Here is a 15,402-nt window from a genome sequence, read left to right on the forward strand (position 1 = left end):
TACATACTTTGTTATACCCTGTTTTAAAACATCATCTGCCACATACACATACAGTCAGACAGTTTTATTCAGCAAGACACAGACACACACTTCTGAGAGCTTTGCTTTGTGGGATATACACTGTGGACTGCTGCTATGGATTAATAATTTTGGTGGCTGGCTGTGCATGTTACAGACTGGACTAGTCTCAGTCTAGCCTAACTGGACATGGAGCTTGCTAGCCAATGACAACAACTGCATGAGGCTACAGGGCCCTCTTTCTGTGTGAAGGGTGGATGATGCAGTGTGTGCTCTCCTTCATCTCCCCTCAGCTGAGCTCCGGATCCCCCTGTAGCTGTGAGGTCAGCCCCGAAGGAACAAAGAAGAAGAAATCCAAGAACCTGTAAGTACTTTAGTGAATCAGTTTTTTGTGTTTCCTGTCTGTGGTTAATTTCAGTTTCAGCGTCTGCTCATTTTAAAAATTGTAAACAAGAAATGGCATGTTTATTTCTACCTGAATATGGATTTTAACCTGTAACAATATTAAAACAGTATTTAAGAAAACTATGCTTTGACTTTTAGGTTTAGAATAAAAAGAAAATTCATTATTTATGTGAGAAAGAGGAGGAATGAGAGTGAGAGGCAGCACAATAGATCAATCCTTCATAGACAAGTACAATAGCATTCACCACTTCTGCTTTCAATTCTCAGTCATCAGCCTTTTATTTTCATGCTAATTTAATCAATTTGTGTATCCAGTAAAAGGGTACACTTTTCACACCTTGCTTTAACATCCATTTAGGATGTCTTTACTTGTGACCAAAGTAATGGTGAACATTAAGTTCCAGTTTGGTACTGGGGGGTTAATTGAGACATCAGGATTTAACAACATGTTAGTATGGGTGTGATTGGATCAGTGGACTGAGGATGTCAGAACATATCCACATTACATGGCTACATTTACACCTTGCCCTCTCATCTCTATTTTGGGTATTATAATTAACATAAATGAAGGGGGATTGAAAATAGGTTTCTTCTTATTTCTCTTTAAAGCTATAGTGGGTAGTTTGCCCATTCCCCATGAGGAATTCTAAGTAATGTCAACAACACTGTCGGCGCATCACTCTAGCTTTTGGGCGCGAATGTCGCCGGACTACACCATTTTGTGAACATGGCCATGCTAACAATTAAAGAGAGAGTTTTGTTGAGCTGGTAGGCTTAATTAGCTTTTTATAAACTCATTTGAAAATGGCTTGAATGTAACGGACGCTCATTAATAAAATAGTTGCGCATTATAGCTTTAATGTTGCATACAAATATTTTGGACATTGTGACAATCTGTGCAATACCTGCGCATTTTCACAGAGCTGCACATGAAGAAGCATGTTTTAAGGTGAAGGTGACTGAAAGCTAATCATCCAACTCTGATCATCATCTCCTTAATTAAGTGGTAAATGATGTGTGCCCTGCTGAGGAGTGTGGTACCACATGTGTGTCACATTCTCGGTGGTGTGAGAAGTAAGGTGTGTGTTGAGAGTGAAGAGTGTTTGTTTGGATGTGTGTCAGATGTGTGCATCGACGCCTCGATGATTCATCAGCTGTTCAATGAGCCTTATGCACGCTCCTGTTCATCAAGATGAAAGCACATTTCACACCGTGAAAACAATAAAGCCACTCACAGTGGCTGTCCTTGGGCCTGATAGTTGCCCATTCTTCTGCACAAGCTGTGTTTTTACGTTTTTTAGTTAACCAGCAGATTAAGTGCTTAAGATTCCACAGCCTTTTTTCTTGAGTCCTGAGTATGTTGCCTTCTTGTCAGCTGCTGCAAACCGCTTCAGACCAGCTTTATTGGCATTAATAACAAAGACATATCATAGAATATAGCATTGCTTATACAAAATGTGTTCTTTCTTTCCTTTTAGTTTAGTTTTAAATCTAGAATGTGTGATTGTTTTTGTCAAATAAGATCATATTTCCAAATCAATGACACATTACTTATCATAGCAATTTAAAGGAGTCATTTGATTCAACATAAGACCTGATACACAGAATAAAAAATTAGATAGTAATGACCATCTGTAATGTGAACCTGACCATTTGAGTCACAGCCACACATAGCAAGTCAGTTTGACAGCATTTGTTGACATAGGTCATGGTTAGCAAACAGTGATTTGCTTACTAGCAAATACATTTAGTCTTCCATTTTCATGTGGGATGATGATATTTAAGGTAGATCTAAGAAAATTGATAAGGTTGATGTATGCTCTGTCCTTTCCTTCTTTATACCAATGTAGTCACTCTGTTGTCAATACCACTTCTTCACTTGCATGAATGCACATATTTGAGAGATATTTTATGAATTAGTAAGTCTGGTAGGCCAGTCTTTATCTTTTTCCTTGTAATAGTGCAAGATGTTGATCGGTTGCATTGGTTGATTAGATGGTTTCACTTGTGTTATTTTGCTATTTAAGAGGCATCGGTGCTGCATAGTTGTGACACCGATGAAGGTAGAAGAAAAGGTTTTATCTCCTCAAGACAAAATGGCTTCCCATCATTGAGTGCAACCCTTTTCTGTCATGTTAGGTCAAGTCACAAAGCTTTCTGAGCACTCTACGTGTTTACACACTTGTCGTCTGTCTCTTGCATTTAAAGCTCTTATTCTCATGCAATGTCAAAAAAACACACACCTAATGTGTTCCTGCTATAGATAGAAATCTCAGGCTTTCTACATAACAAACCATGAAGGAAATTATTTCCTCCAGATGTTGGAGACTGATATTTAACATATAGAGAGAGCCAACGGAGTAAGTAGATGGACATCGGTGGCCAATAGTATCTTACATAGTCAAATCATGCTGAGAGGGAGCAATTTAGCTTAAAGGTCCCATGGCATGACAATTTCACTTTATGAGGTTTTTTAACATTAATATGAGTTGCCCCAGCCTGCCTATGGTCCCCCAGTGGCTAGAAATGGTGATAGGTGTAAACCGAGCCCTGGGTATCCTGCTCTGCTTTTGAGAAAATGAAAGCTCAGCTGGGCCGATCTTACCCTTATGATGTCATAAGGGGAAAGATTACCTCCCCTTTCTCTGCTTTGCCCACCCATGAGAAAGAGAGAGACATCATGGCTTGCAAACAAGCAAAGCATGGCAGTTGGTCAAGGCCACACCCCTGGGACTGGCTCTAGTGGCTGTAATTCTGCACCAAGGCTGAATTTCGGGAAAGAGACTTCAGATACAGTATTAGGGGACCACTAAGGTCTATATAAAAGAGACTTCAGATACAGTATTAGGGGACCACTGAGGCCTATATAAAAGCATCCAAAAAGCAGCAATTTTAGAGGCAAAATGGTACTTACATGTAAGAGCTGTCCTCTTTGAAACATCCTCTCTCCACACCTACAAAGTACCTGGCCCTCATGCATCATTTACCTCGCCTCTCTTGCTCTCCTAAACTACTTGTTTCTCCGTGTATTTCTACCTTTTTATATTTTCTCACTTCCTACACTTCTTTCTTCTCTCCTTTTTGCATATTTTACTTCGTGAGTCTTGTTTTCTGGATCCAGCACAGCAGTTTTCCTGCAATTGTCCACATTATCTCTCCCCCCTTCCATTATCGCCTTTTGTCTTTACTCAGTCCAGGTGTTGTGCTTCCCCAAACAATCAATCCCTGCAACGCTATTCTACTTTTTCCCATCCAACAAGTAGCAATAAAGCCATAAACCTACAGCCCATCGACTGGTGCACCAGAGTAACATGCAAAAACCTGAGCGTGTTGACAGATTAATCCAAATTTATTGGGATTACCAATACCTCAGTGATTAAAATTGGTATTTAACTTTGAGTCATACAGGCAGATGGAGAGGGCAGAGAAGAACGAAGCAAAACACTGAGTGCCCTTGAAGTGTTTAATACAAGCACAAACACAAATGACCATCTGTGTTTTTGTGTACTTTATATATACATTCATACATATATAAATATACCGAGGGAATATTCTTATCAGTATTGATAGATGGAGAGTGTTGTTTTTCTCAGCATAATACTGATGCTGTACCATCCCTAGTGGCAGTTCTCAGGCAAATAATTGATATCACCTGGTTTTGCTGCCAAGGATGCAAGTCCCCTTTTGTGTGCTATGAAAGTAGGCCAAATGTAATGTTAGTTAAGCAGTTAGACATGATGTGAACTGACCTTGTTGTACAATCAGTGTTGACATTATGTGAACCACTTAAAACTAATGTCCATTAAGAGTCTTGGTCATCCAGGTTATATATAGACATGTAGAAGTACTAAATCAAAGTTAACTGGACTTTCTGAAACTGGAATGTGTCATTGCCTAATAAAATATATAAAAAAACACCAAGAAAAAACAACTGGACATGAAGGTGTGGACATCCCATGAAGGTTTATATGTCTCCATACCAGTCTGTAAAACTAATGAAGCCTCTTGGATGAGTGTTGAATCTCTTCAAGATCAAAACAGAAGTCCACTTGCCTTTGACTTAAGCTGAATTGATAGTCGTCTTGCCATCTGAGATGCAATTCTGATGTATAGTTCATATTGTCTTTCTTATTCCAAGCACTCTTCTTGCTTGTCAAAACCTGGCGCTTACATTACCCACAATGCAACTCGACCACAGACAGTTCTGTTGTAGTTTCGTAGTGGGTTATGTTAGTAGTGGCTAATGTAGCCCTGAGCCGCTAGCCTCAAACTGATATGGAGTGTGCTAAAGAGGTCTGGTAACCTCACTTCTTTCCAACTCCATACTTGTAATCTAATCAAGTGACATCAATTTTATCAGACTCGGCGAAGCTCTCTGCGGAGATGTGAAACTCTTTATACTACTTTTTTCAGTATTCATGCAGTAGTACTCCTCAAGACCCATAAACAAATGTTGATGTGAAAATTAGTGGAGTTCCCCTTTAATTATATTCCCCACAACTGTTTTTACATTCTTTTATTAACTTTGTTATATAGAGCGATGGTGGGCTTTGCACATACTTATAGAACTGAAGTTACATCCAGGTAACTTTTATAACATTATTTCTCCTGGACTCATTACTTCCTTGGAGACTACTGCCAGGCAATTGGCATGTTTACATTTATTCATTTATAGACACAACACACAACACAACCATGAATCAAGTATTAGCACTTTTAGTTAAGCTTATGATATAATGTTTAAAACATGACTACAGTCCACAGACATATGTAAAAGAACAGGAGCCACATTAAAAAGTTCAAGTTCATCCATTTTGAGTTTCTGATTGAGGATATTGGATTCAGATTATCAGTTAAATGAAGTTTCATGCCAACAAGCATCCAGTGCAGAAACTACAGAAAAGATAATATGATATGATAATATGTGTGTCAAGTCTTTCTTATAGCCTAGTAGCAGATTTAACACAGAGCTCTACCACTGCTTGTCATCTGGGACAGATGAACAGATGATTACAATAGTCAAGTCACTTCTTTTGCAAAAAAGACATATGTCATCTCCACTTGCTAACCCATAAAACTAAAAAAAAAACGTCCCGGCCCCAGTGGAAGGAATCTGTCCTCTCTAAACACTGCGTGGCGATTGGGTGAGCCCAGGGTCCGCCTTCCCCAGACCCCCTAGATTATATAAAGCTCCACCACATCCCCTCAGAGGTTAGAGGAATGTGATTGTCAAACAAACCCCTGGGCCCTGAGCACCGGCACTCCTGACACGCTTACATGCAGTCTAATTTCCACACACAACAAGTGAACCTGCGTACAGGCTGGCAATCATCTTTCACACTATGGTTGATTTCTCAGTGAACTACCTGGAAAGGTAAGAGTAAGGCAGTCTGTGTGTGTGTGTGTGTGTGTGTGTGTGTGTGTGTGTGTGTGTGTGTGTGTGTGTGTGTGTGTGTGTGTGTGTGTGTGTGTGTGTGTGTGTTCATCTGCACTTTGATTATCAAGAATTAGAAACATCAGAAGGGAGGATGAGGAAAGTGTGGGTGGGAGCCGTTTTGCGTCCCACAGGAATCAATGCTCTCAAGCTGGTAGGAAGCTATCTGACCTCTACATGGATCTCATTTGACAGTCGCAGTGAGGGAGCAGAAACCCCCGAGAGGCTGAAGCACTCAAACTATTTTGGAGGAAGCAGCCTTAAATTCTAACTTGAGGTTGGCCCTTTTTCTTATTATATACAGCCTGGATTTCAGGAATAGGATTGCTCATGTGGTCTTTGTGGCTAGGAAGGTGAGTTTGCTCAGAAATAGAGCTCTTTTTCTGGTCTTGATTGAGGGAGACTGTGAATGAGATAACGTTATATTTATGGCCGAAATTTAGGACAACTCCCTTTTTCCTTGTTCTTCTAGGAATATGGCAGAGTGACATTTCTCTTTGTTATGAGGCACTTTATAGATTAGCATTTCTCTTTTGTTATTATGTTACTATTGTGTTATGCTTTGTCTGTGAGAGAAAGTGCAGGGCAAACGCTCCCAGTTTGTTCCCATATCTTTTTAGACAGAACCCAAATACTATCAAAGTTATTTAAAGAGTTACAGACACATTGACCCAACCCTTGACCCATTATACTCGCACAGACACAGATGCACAAACAGGCTCACACGCTTGCACAGTTATTTGTGTGGCTTGTCCTGTATTCAAAGGCACACAGCCTTGTGTAAATAAAAAGTGGCTGAGGGAATGAAAACATGATTGAACCTTGGGCTGCTGCCCTCACCATCTGTATTTCAATTCCTCCTCTGTACTCATCGCTGCACCCCAAATGTTACAGGTCAGGCTTTACAAAGGGCGCACTCTTATCATTGTGGGGAAACAAAGCCTCATGTAGCAAACAACAAAAGTGGGATGAAATGGGGCATTGGTTTTGGCTTTGTGCTTGTATGGTACATTGTGATCTGCAGTGTGTCTGTCTGCAGCTCACGCCCATGTGCTCCCAGAGCCTTTCCCTGGGAGTGCGGCCTACTTTTCAGAACACCAAGAATAGCCAGCGGGGGGCTATTAGTGCATCTAATGTGAGCCAAGCAAAGAGGGAATAAAGAATATGGAAACCTGCAGAGAATTGCGTAGCTAAAGACCTCTCCCTCCTTCACTCGAATACATACAGCGCTCTCTCATGCTCAGACGCAAGAAGACACTCACGGGTGTGTACACATTGTGCCTGTGCTGCAAACATGGACATGCTGTATTTAGTGTGTTCGTGGGGCAGTGGAGCATACATTTTTGGACAGAAGCGTGTCAGATAAAAATCATCCTAATTTGATAATCCTTTAAAGAGCATTTGTCAGTCTTTTAGCAGATTAACTTAAGTGGAAGAGTCGCTGTATGTAATATATCAAATGGAGTGTGATACAGTGCGTTGCTAATGGTGTTAGTGCTGGGGAGCTTTTAGCAGATACAGTAAAGTATCAACTTTAAATACACAAGTACTCAAAGTGAGAGACATTGGCAAATAAAGAGCAGAGGTGCAAAGAGCACTGGGTTCAGTATCATTCTTAAGTGAAGTTGCTCTTCAAATAGACTCAAGTACAAGACTACTTTCCATCTCTGATATTGAACAAATGCATACAGATATCTGTAATTGTGGTATTGGTTGGCCCTGTTAGTATGAAGAGCATTTCCTTTCCTTCTGTTTTAAGACTTAGTTAAGAGTTGTTTGTATTGCTAAATCTCTGCATCCAGCGGTCACAGACGTGACTGTTGCCCACTGACTGACACTGTTCAAAGGATGGAGAATGTGTCTGCCTACATTGAGGGAGGAGTATTATTCAGGTTGGAGCTGCTGTTGACTCCCATTGACCTAATAACCACACAGGCAGTGTCATTTATGACTGTATCAGTTGAGTTTCCCACACCTCCTGCAGTATGACACACTACCTAAACTAACACGCAGACTTAGAGAAAATAAAAGTGTTGCTGCAGTCAGTGTTGCCAGTGTGTGGTGGTTTAAATAAGGCAGCTACATAAAATACAATACGTATCACTTGTTTTTTTTTAGGAATGGTGTCAGTGCTGTATTTTAGTTTCTGAAAATAAATGGAAAGATAAATCATGGGATGATGTAAGCTCAAGTTGTTTCCAGTGTTGACACCAACTATTGGGAGTAGAATAATGCCTTGCAAGCAATCTGTGTTGCCAGAGGGTGGAAAATGTCGCTGTTTGTGTTTGCAATATCCATTGACACCCACATGGTGGCAGGAAAGAAACATACAATTCCTTAAAGTGACTGTTGCTATGACATCATTGTCACATCATACCCACGTGGGCTCAGCTTGTATAAAACCAGACATAAATAATAAAGCATCTTTTGTCAGGCCAACAAAATATCTTCCAGCCCTAATAAAATACTTCTCTTCCTCACTTGCACTAACAAGACAGAGGCTGTCTATTAGCTAACACATGCACACAGCTCAAGACCTAATTGCCTTGAGTGCAACCTAAAAATAGAACAATCTAATGAATCCTGCTCTGATGTTATGAGTTTATTTAACAGCAAGACAGTTTTTATTTGGGTAATAATGTCCTTCAGCCTGGCAAGTGTTAGCTATTCACAGGGATATTGTTGTTAGAGCACCCTGTTGTTTCCAGTAAAAGAGAGGCCTGGATTGTGTTCAGCAGTTCAGCATCTGGTTTCATACAGAACACTTACGTTATATCAATCAATGGATGAGTCATCTCTCCCCCAGTGAGGCTGCATGGATATTTAGGTATTCCTTAGGATCAAGAGAAATTGTCTTTCGATCTCTTTCTTTTACTTTTTTCATGTATTGGTAGTACATTCTTTTTCTATGGCACTCGTTTGGCAGTTCCACTCTCCTGATCCTCACAAACGCTCCCAAAAAGGCCTTTTGTGGTTCTCTTGGTCAACTAAAGTAATCTGCACCAGCTGAACCCCCCAAACCCAAACACACCCAAATCAATACACCCACAAAGTCACACTCATCCTGATTTTAAAGGAGCTATTCAGCTGCTGCTTCCAACAGCTCATGCAGTCATGTTGCATTATGTGTATGGCCATGTTTCTACCTTTCCTGTCCTGCGGCAGTTGGAAAAACTCTCATCAGACAGCTGACTGTGTGCTCTGTTCAATTTCGTCAGCCGCACTGTGTGATCACTTTGCATTTACGCATGCATAAATTATCTCTCTCCCACTTCCCTTCACACACACATGCGCACACTGGTGACTGGGAGTTTTCCAACACCTGTGACTGGCATGAAAGCACTAGTGAAGTGGGCATGAGTTGACACAGGTGCTGGGGGGTTCTTTGAAATGTTTGTGTGGTCGTTCTTTTATCCCCATAGGAGTATATTCATGTACAATGTGTGTGCTAATCTGTAGTTGTGGGTTTTTCCACCCCTCTGTGTTCATGTTTGAATGATAAGTGTTTATAACTGGAAGCCTTGTTTCTTAATTTGGGGTGTACATGCTCTCCTGGGTGCTGTAGGTTGGCTGTGGCACAGCTTGCAGTGATTAGGGCCAGCGAGCGCACACTGCCACGCTGCATTATTAGCGGGCCAGCCAATCCACAGTGGAAATCAAAAGCAGGGACTCAGGAAATGGGTGTTGAGTGAGGTCACATCCCAATGTGGCAGCACGTGCTCCAGGTCGGGAAAAGCAAGGACACATACCATGGGATTATGGGAAATGCGCAGGATTCTGACAAAGCCCATGGGGACTGAGGGTTGGTGTATCACCTTGTGTGAGATTTAAGGTGGCGCATGTGCTGTGGGGGGTCTGTGTGTGTATGTGTGTGTGGGTGTGTGTGAGATGGTTGGAGGAAGGTGAAACAGGTAAGGTGGGCGGTCAGGAGGATTTTGGGTGTTGCTGCTGGTGGGAAGCAGAGGAGGTCACTGTGCCCTGTTGCCTCGGCCCTGGGTCAGCTCCCTCTCAGCAACCCCTGTAGGCACACGGAGAATGGCGTGATGAAACAGAGGAGTGAGGATTGAGTCTCTCCTCCTTCTCTGCCACATTCGCTCAGTCCCTGCCGAGGAACCTGTCAGGGACACATCTACAGGAAAGACTGTTAGAGATAATAGATTGACAGGCGAGACACTGACACGAAGCGAGGAAAGGGAGCTGACATCTGCCTTTTGGAAAACTTTGGTCCCACCATACCAACATACCTGGCTGAAGACTAAAATGTAAAAAACATGACATTTATTTTTATTGTTTTCTGGCTTTTGTGGGTTTGATTTCATGTGGATTTACAGTGCTGAAGAACTTAATTGGTGATTCCCATGCCTTGGATTGTTTTAATTGTGGACTTTGGACTTGGACTCAACACATTTTCTTCCCATGTCTCTTTTTGTCCACCTCCTCTATCTACTTTATCATTCCTTTCATCCTCATTCCATTTCCCTTGTCCTGTCTCAACTTTCCCCCTCCTTCGCCTTATTCTGTATTCATAAATCTTTCTTTCACTCTTCCGTCTCTTGCCGACTCTCTCCTTCTATCTCTTTTCTATCTTATTTCACCCAGGGCCAAAGACATGAAGAATCGGCTGGCTTTCCTTCGGAGGAGGAATGAATCCCCAGGAAGCAATCCAGCCAGCAAGTTAGACAAATCTATGAAGTCAGTCAAGTAAGTGGCCACTTCCTGACAGCATGTGCATGTGGGTGTGTGTGAGACTGTGTTCCGGGTTTCGCTACAACTAGTAATGACCTGACCTTGGATGACAGACATGTGGGCAGTAGCAGTGATGGGAGTGTGCTTTTAATGTGCTGCAATATTAAAATGAATGAGAGAATGTTTTTTGTGACAATGGCACGTCTGAAGGAGGGATAGGGAATTGTTTGGCTGTGGATTTTTTTGTAGTTATACAGAAAATATGTTTACCAAATAAAATATAGCATTATAGATTCTTATAACATCTTATATTATAACAGTATAAACCTGGCAGTGCACTTTGCCAAGCGGCTGCTTTAACACATAAATGCAATAATTGTACATACATGTTCTACAAGGCATTACAGTAAGAGAAAAAAAAATGGCAAATTGTGAGAGCAAATGCCTGAAAAGGCACAGAAAATTGACTAAATTGTACCTGAAATTACATAGCAACTTTTTTCCTACTTGTCAAATAAGGCCTCAGATGTGGATTGGAGAGAGTGTTAGATGAGCACTGTAAAGAGGCATGCTTTACAGCAGGGTACAGGAAGAATGAAAGGCAGCAGGGGGCAGACAGACACTGGTGGGGGGAGGAGGTCTCTAAACCTGACAACACATCTCCATTGGCCGGCTGGAGCCCCTCCCCTCCCGCCTTCCAAGTTGCATTCAGTGGGAATATAAAAGCCTACCCCCACAAGGGTGAAGCAGATAGACGCATGGCTCTCAGTGTTGTAAGCTTTCACAAAGCAGATCTCAATGAGAGGGGAAGACCAGTAGACACAGACTAGAGTGGAAGGAAGCAACAGAGAGGAATACATACTTTGTTTCCACTCATCTATCAAACATAGACAAAGTCCTGCGGATGGGTCACACAATGAGAAACCTGACTGAGATGGGCTTGTTAAAGAATCGCTCTGCTTTTATCTGCAGGCCCACCCCAGAGGAAGCACTGAAATGGGGGGACTCACTTGACAAGCTGCTCACACACAAATGTAAGTTACTTTTAATTCCTTCTCTTAATTTTTTTCTCATCTTCTTTACAAACATTGGAATCATCCGTCTTTTTGTTCTGATCATTTGTGTGATATGATTTAGTGCAATATTGTTCTAGACAGTGGGTGAATATAGACATACAGTGCTTGCATGAGATGGTGGGATAGGGTGGTAAGCACAGGAAATATGCATGTAATGATATATGGATTACACACATACACACACACACAAATACACACATACATACATACACACACACACACACACACACACACACACACACACACACACACACACACACACACACACACACACACACACACACACACACACACCATGCTGCAATGAACGGGCAGCTTGAATCAAGTTTCCCTAATCCCAACGGACAGAGTCCATGCGTTACATAGAGAGAAGGAGGGGAAACTAAAACAGTCAACCTGCAAGTTTGTTGCTATTTTTGTTGTACACAATTCAGCTTTCGAAGTTCAATCCCAGTCCTTTTTAAAAGCTGATACAAAGCCAGCGCTACATCTGTTCCTCATTCGGCTCTGTTGGCCTCTTTATTCTCCCCCTTATTTCCTCTCTTCCATCTCTTGACTTACCTCACTCCTGCTTACCAGAATGAGGTAAGAGATGACTGCTTGCATTGGCTCTGCATATCAGCGTGGGTGATTCATGGGAACGGAAAGGTGCAGAAGGGAGAAGTGGGTGGACACGGCTTCCTGCTATTCTTTCTTCTGGATGCCTTCTTCCTCTAATCATTAACTGGACTGAAACTTAAAAACCCCAAAGTGTCAGAATTAGTCCCCTTTCCCATACTCTAAAACATTCTTTTCTCTTTGTTCACTCACAGCATGTGTAAAGGGGAATGCATAGATGCCATGCTGAAGAGTGGGTGATGTCACTCAAAGGATGTTGAGGATTTGAATATGTGCTGCGGTGTTGTTAGTTTTTTGTTGTTGATTTTTTACTTTATTCCAACCACGTGACTAAAAAGGCTGCCACAGAGCTATTTTAGGCGCTGAAACTCCAAGAAGCCCTTCAGCTGTGAGGTTGCCATGGCACTCTAGTCAACTCTTCTCTTGTTTATTCTCCTCCTCTCTGCTTTCCCTCAGATGGTCTGGCAGCGTTCAGAGCTTTCCTGCGCACAGAGTTCAGTGAGGAGAATCTGGAATTCTGGCTAGCATGTGAGGAATACAAGAAGATCAAGTCGCAGTCCAAGATGGCCTCAAAAGCCAAGAAAATCTTTGCAGAATACATCGCTATCCAGTCTTGTAAAGAAGTGAGTGAGAATGTGCACACTACACATACTGGGGAAAAATGGCATCGAAACAGCCTCCCGCAAAACAGAAAACATGCATTTTTCCTTTTGCTATTTCTTCAAAATAACAGTTTAACCTACTTGTTTTGTTCTTTTTCTTTGCAGGTAAATCTGGATTCGTACACCAGAGATCACACTAAGGACAACCTGCAGAATGTGACACGCTCCTGCTTTGAACTAGCGCAGAGGCGGATATACGGGCTGATGGAGAAGGACTCATACCCCCGCTTCCTGCGCTCAGAACTCTACGTGGACTTAATCAACCAAAAAAAGGCCAGCTCCACTCCGACGTCATCTTCGTCATAAGAGACCAGAAAAAGATCAAAGGAGAAGATGACGATGATGATGATGAGAGAGAAAAAAACAGGGTCAGACTTGAAAAAAAATAGTGGGTGGGTGGGATGTGAGGGTCTTTGTTTGCCTTTTTTTTACATTTTCTTTGTGTATGTCATCCTGTCCACTATGATTTTTGTTGTTGTTGTGGTGTGAGAGGACGCGGCAAAGCTATGGCACTGCAAAGGAATGTAGTTTACACAGTTACCAGGTGGATGGATGAATGAATAGACTGATGAATGGATGGATGGGTGTTCCTAAAAATACAGAAGCCAACATACGAGGGCTGGAGCAGGAGCTGGACGCTTGTCTGATCACTGTCTCTCTTTTTTGTGGTGTCAGTCTTTTGGTTGTGTTTTTGCCCAGTTGTACTGGAGAAAAGGAGGGGTTGCTCAGAAAACCCTGCAGACATGAAGACAGTCCGGCACTGTTTTGTCACTTTTTTCCCTTAATTTCCCTTTAAAACTCCCACTTTAAATGCCCTCCTTTCCTCCTCCACATTCTCTGTGAAGCCACTTCAAAGCTGTCGGTACGACACAAAGTCCTTCATGTTTTTTTTTTATCAGGCTCCAAACTGTATGACGGAGGGAGAAAAAAAACGAAATGTCTGAATGAAAGCTAGCGTTATCGCTCTGTTTCACATGCATCTCTGTAAAACACCTACACTCTCTCAAAGCTTCTATAAACAGCTTTCACCTTATTCAGTTCATCCCAAGACTGTGGAAAGCGCTCAACAGCGACAACGACGGAGACAGCAACGGGCGAAGAACACAAACGTATAAATAACGGATGGACTGGAGCTGCGAAGAAACGAAGAAATGTGTCAATCTCACATTAAAAGACATTCAAAGTCACATTCAAAGCCAGTAATGGAAGAAAAAGACGACTTGCCTTCTGTCTCCAAGGACTGTTTACAACAAGGAATGAAAACTGAAGAAGAAAAAAAAAGTTCTGTGCAGCCAAACGACATTTCCTTTAACATAGTAGCTCATTTTGGACTAATCGAGGAAGCATTCTCAGGACATTGCCATGACAGGTTCCAGCTTGGTTTATCCTGTTTTTCTACACACACACTGTTTTTATATGTTTTAGGGTTCCAACCTGCACTCCCTAGTTCTCCTGAGCAATACACAAGAGGTTGCTTGTTTCATAGTCAGAGGAAAAGATATTGCTTCATGTTGTACAAACGTTTGCCTATTTATTTAGATTAACTTGCTGGATGCTTCTACAGACACCCTCACCTCCTCTAAAGCACTCCGCTTAAAGCTCTCACTTTCCTCTTAACCACCAAACAGGTCCAATGCTGTCCTGAACTTTAAGTGCAATATTGTTTTTTATTTTATTATTATGTTTGGTTTGTTCATTTATTTGGATAATTTTGAATTTTTATGGTGAAGACGAACGGCTTAAGCTCTGTATTAACTTTATTTGTTAAGAGAAAAAAAGCGTAGAGCTATAAGGTTGATTTACAACGTAAACTTTCACGAACCATAAGTAGTTTAATGAACTTTAAGCAAATGATTCTAACTGTGTTAACCCCCGGCAGCAGGCAGCTGGGGGGCGTTATGGTTGTAAATATAATTCTTTAAGAAAACTATGTGATAACACATTAAAAACAAACAAAAACAAAACAACTCATAGGTCTCTGCTGGTGAATGTGGGACCCAGCTGTATCTATGTAAATATGAGAGACTCAAAATTATAAGATGACATGCATTGTTTAATAAAGTAGGTGAGCAAGAGCAGGTACAATCTGCTCTTTCCCTGGTCATACACTGCTTGTAAGGAGTTCTGAAATGCATTTTATCATTTTCACTGTTTACATTTCAAAATGCATCTCCTATGATAGCAAGTGAAAACAGTAGAGTACATTTGGTGTCATTGCTAATGATAAATAAACCAACCAACTGATGTAAGATGTGTTGTCTCTGGATTTTTCTTGTAATGTGCAATGTGTACTGCGCACTGGTCACAAACATGCCAAGACTGATGGGCATTCAAGCGGTCCATAAGCTGCCATGCACTGATTAAAGATAACAGACAGTTGTATGAAGTTGGATAAAGGAATAAATTGGCAAATGGCCAAATGCACGTATTTGCTTTCTTGCAGAGAGATGAGACAAATGATACCGTTTACTAAATATAAACACTACACTACTGCCAGCAGCCA

The 15,402-nt window shown here is 41.5% G+C and overlaps 1 protein-coding gene across 9 annotated transcripts in view; it reads left to right on the plus strand.

Moving 5' to 3' along the window:
• rgs3a (regulator of G protein signaling 3a) overlaps positions 1-15,148 on the plus strand; it is a 148,115-nt gene extending 132,967 nt beyond the window's left edge. For 6 of the 9 annotated variants that reach the window (XM_039779981.1, XM_039779984.1, XM_039779983.1 and 3 more), the window contains 5 exons: positions 312-382; positions 10,457-10,558; positions 11,516-11,577; positions 12,694-12,860; positions 13,005-15,148. In XM_039779981.1, the coding sequence (XP_039635915.1) occupies positions 312-382; positions 10,457-10,558; positions 11,516-11,577; positions 12,694-12,860; positions 13,005-13,205 (603 nt within the window). In that variant the 3' untranslated portion in view covers positions 13,206-15,148. Of the gene's footprint in view, positions 1-311; positions 383-5,635; positions 5,798-9,798; positions 10,120-10,456; positions 10,559-11,515; positions 11,578-12,693; positions 12,861-13,004 lie in introns of those variants that run through there. The other 3 variants (XM_039779982.1, XM_039779988.1, XM_039779989.1) reach the window with 3 other exon arrangements.
• The last annotated feature ends 254 nt before the right edge of the window (positions 15,149-15,402 follow it).

The sequence above is a fragment of the Perca fluviatilis genome, chromosome 17 (genome assembly GCF_010015445.1).
Source record: "Perca fluviatilis chromosome 17, GENO_Pfluv_1.0, whole genome shotgun sequence".
Lineage (NCBI taxonomy): Eukaryota > Metazoa > Chordata > Actinopteri > Perciformes > Percidae > Perca > Perca fluviatilis.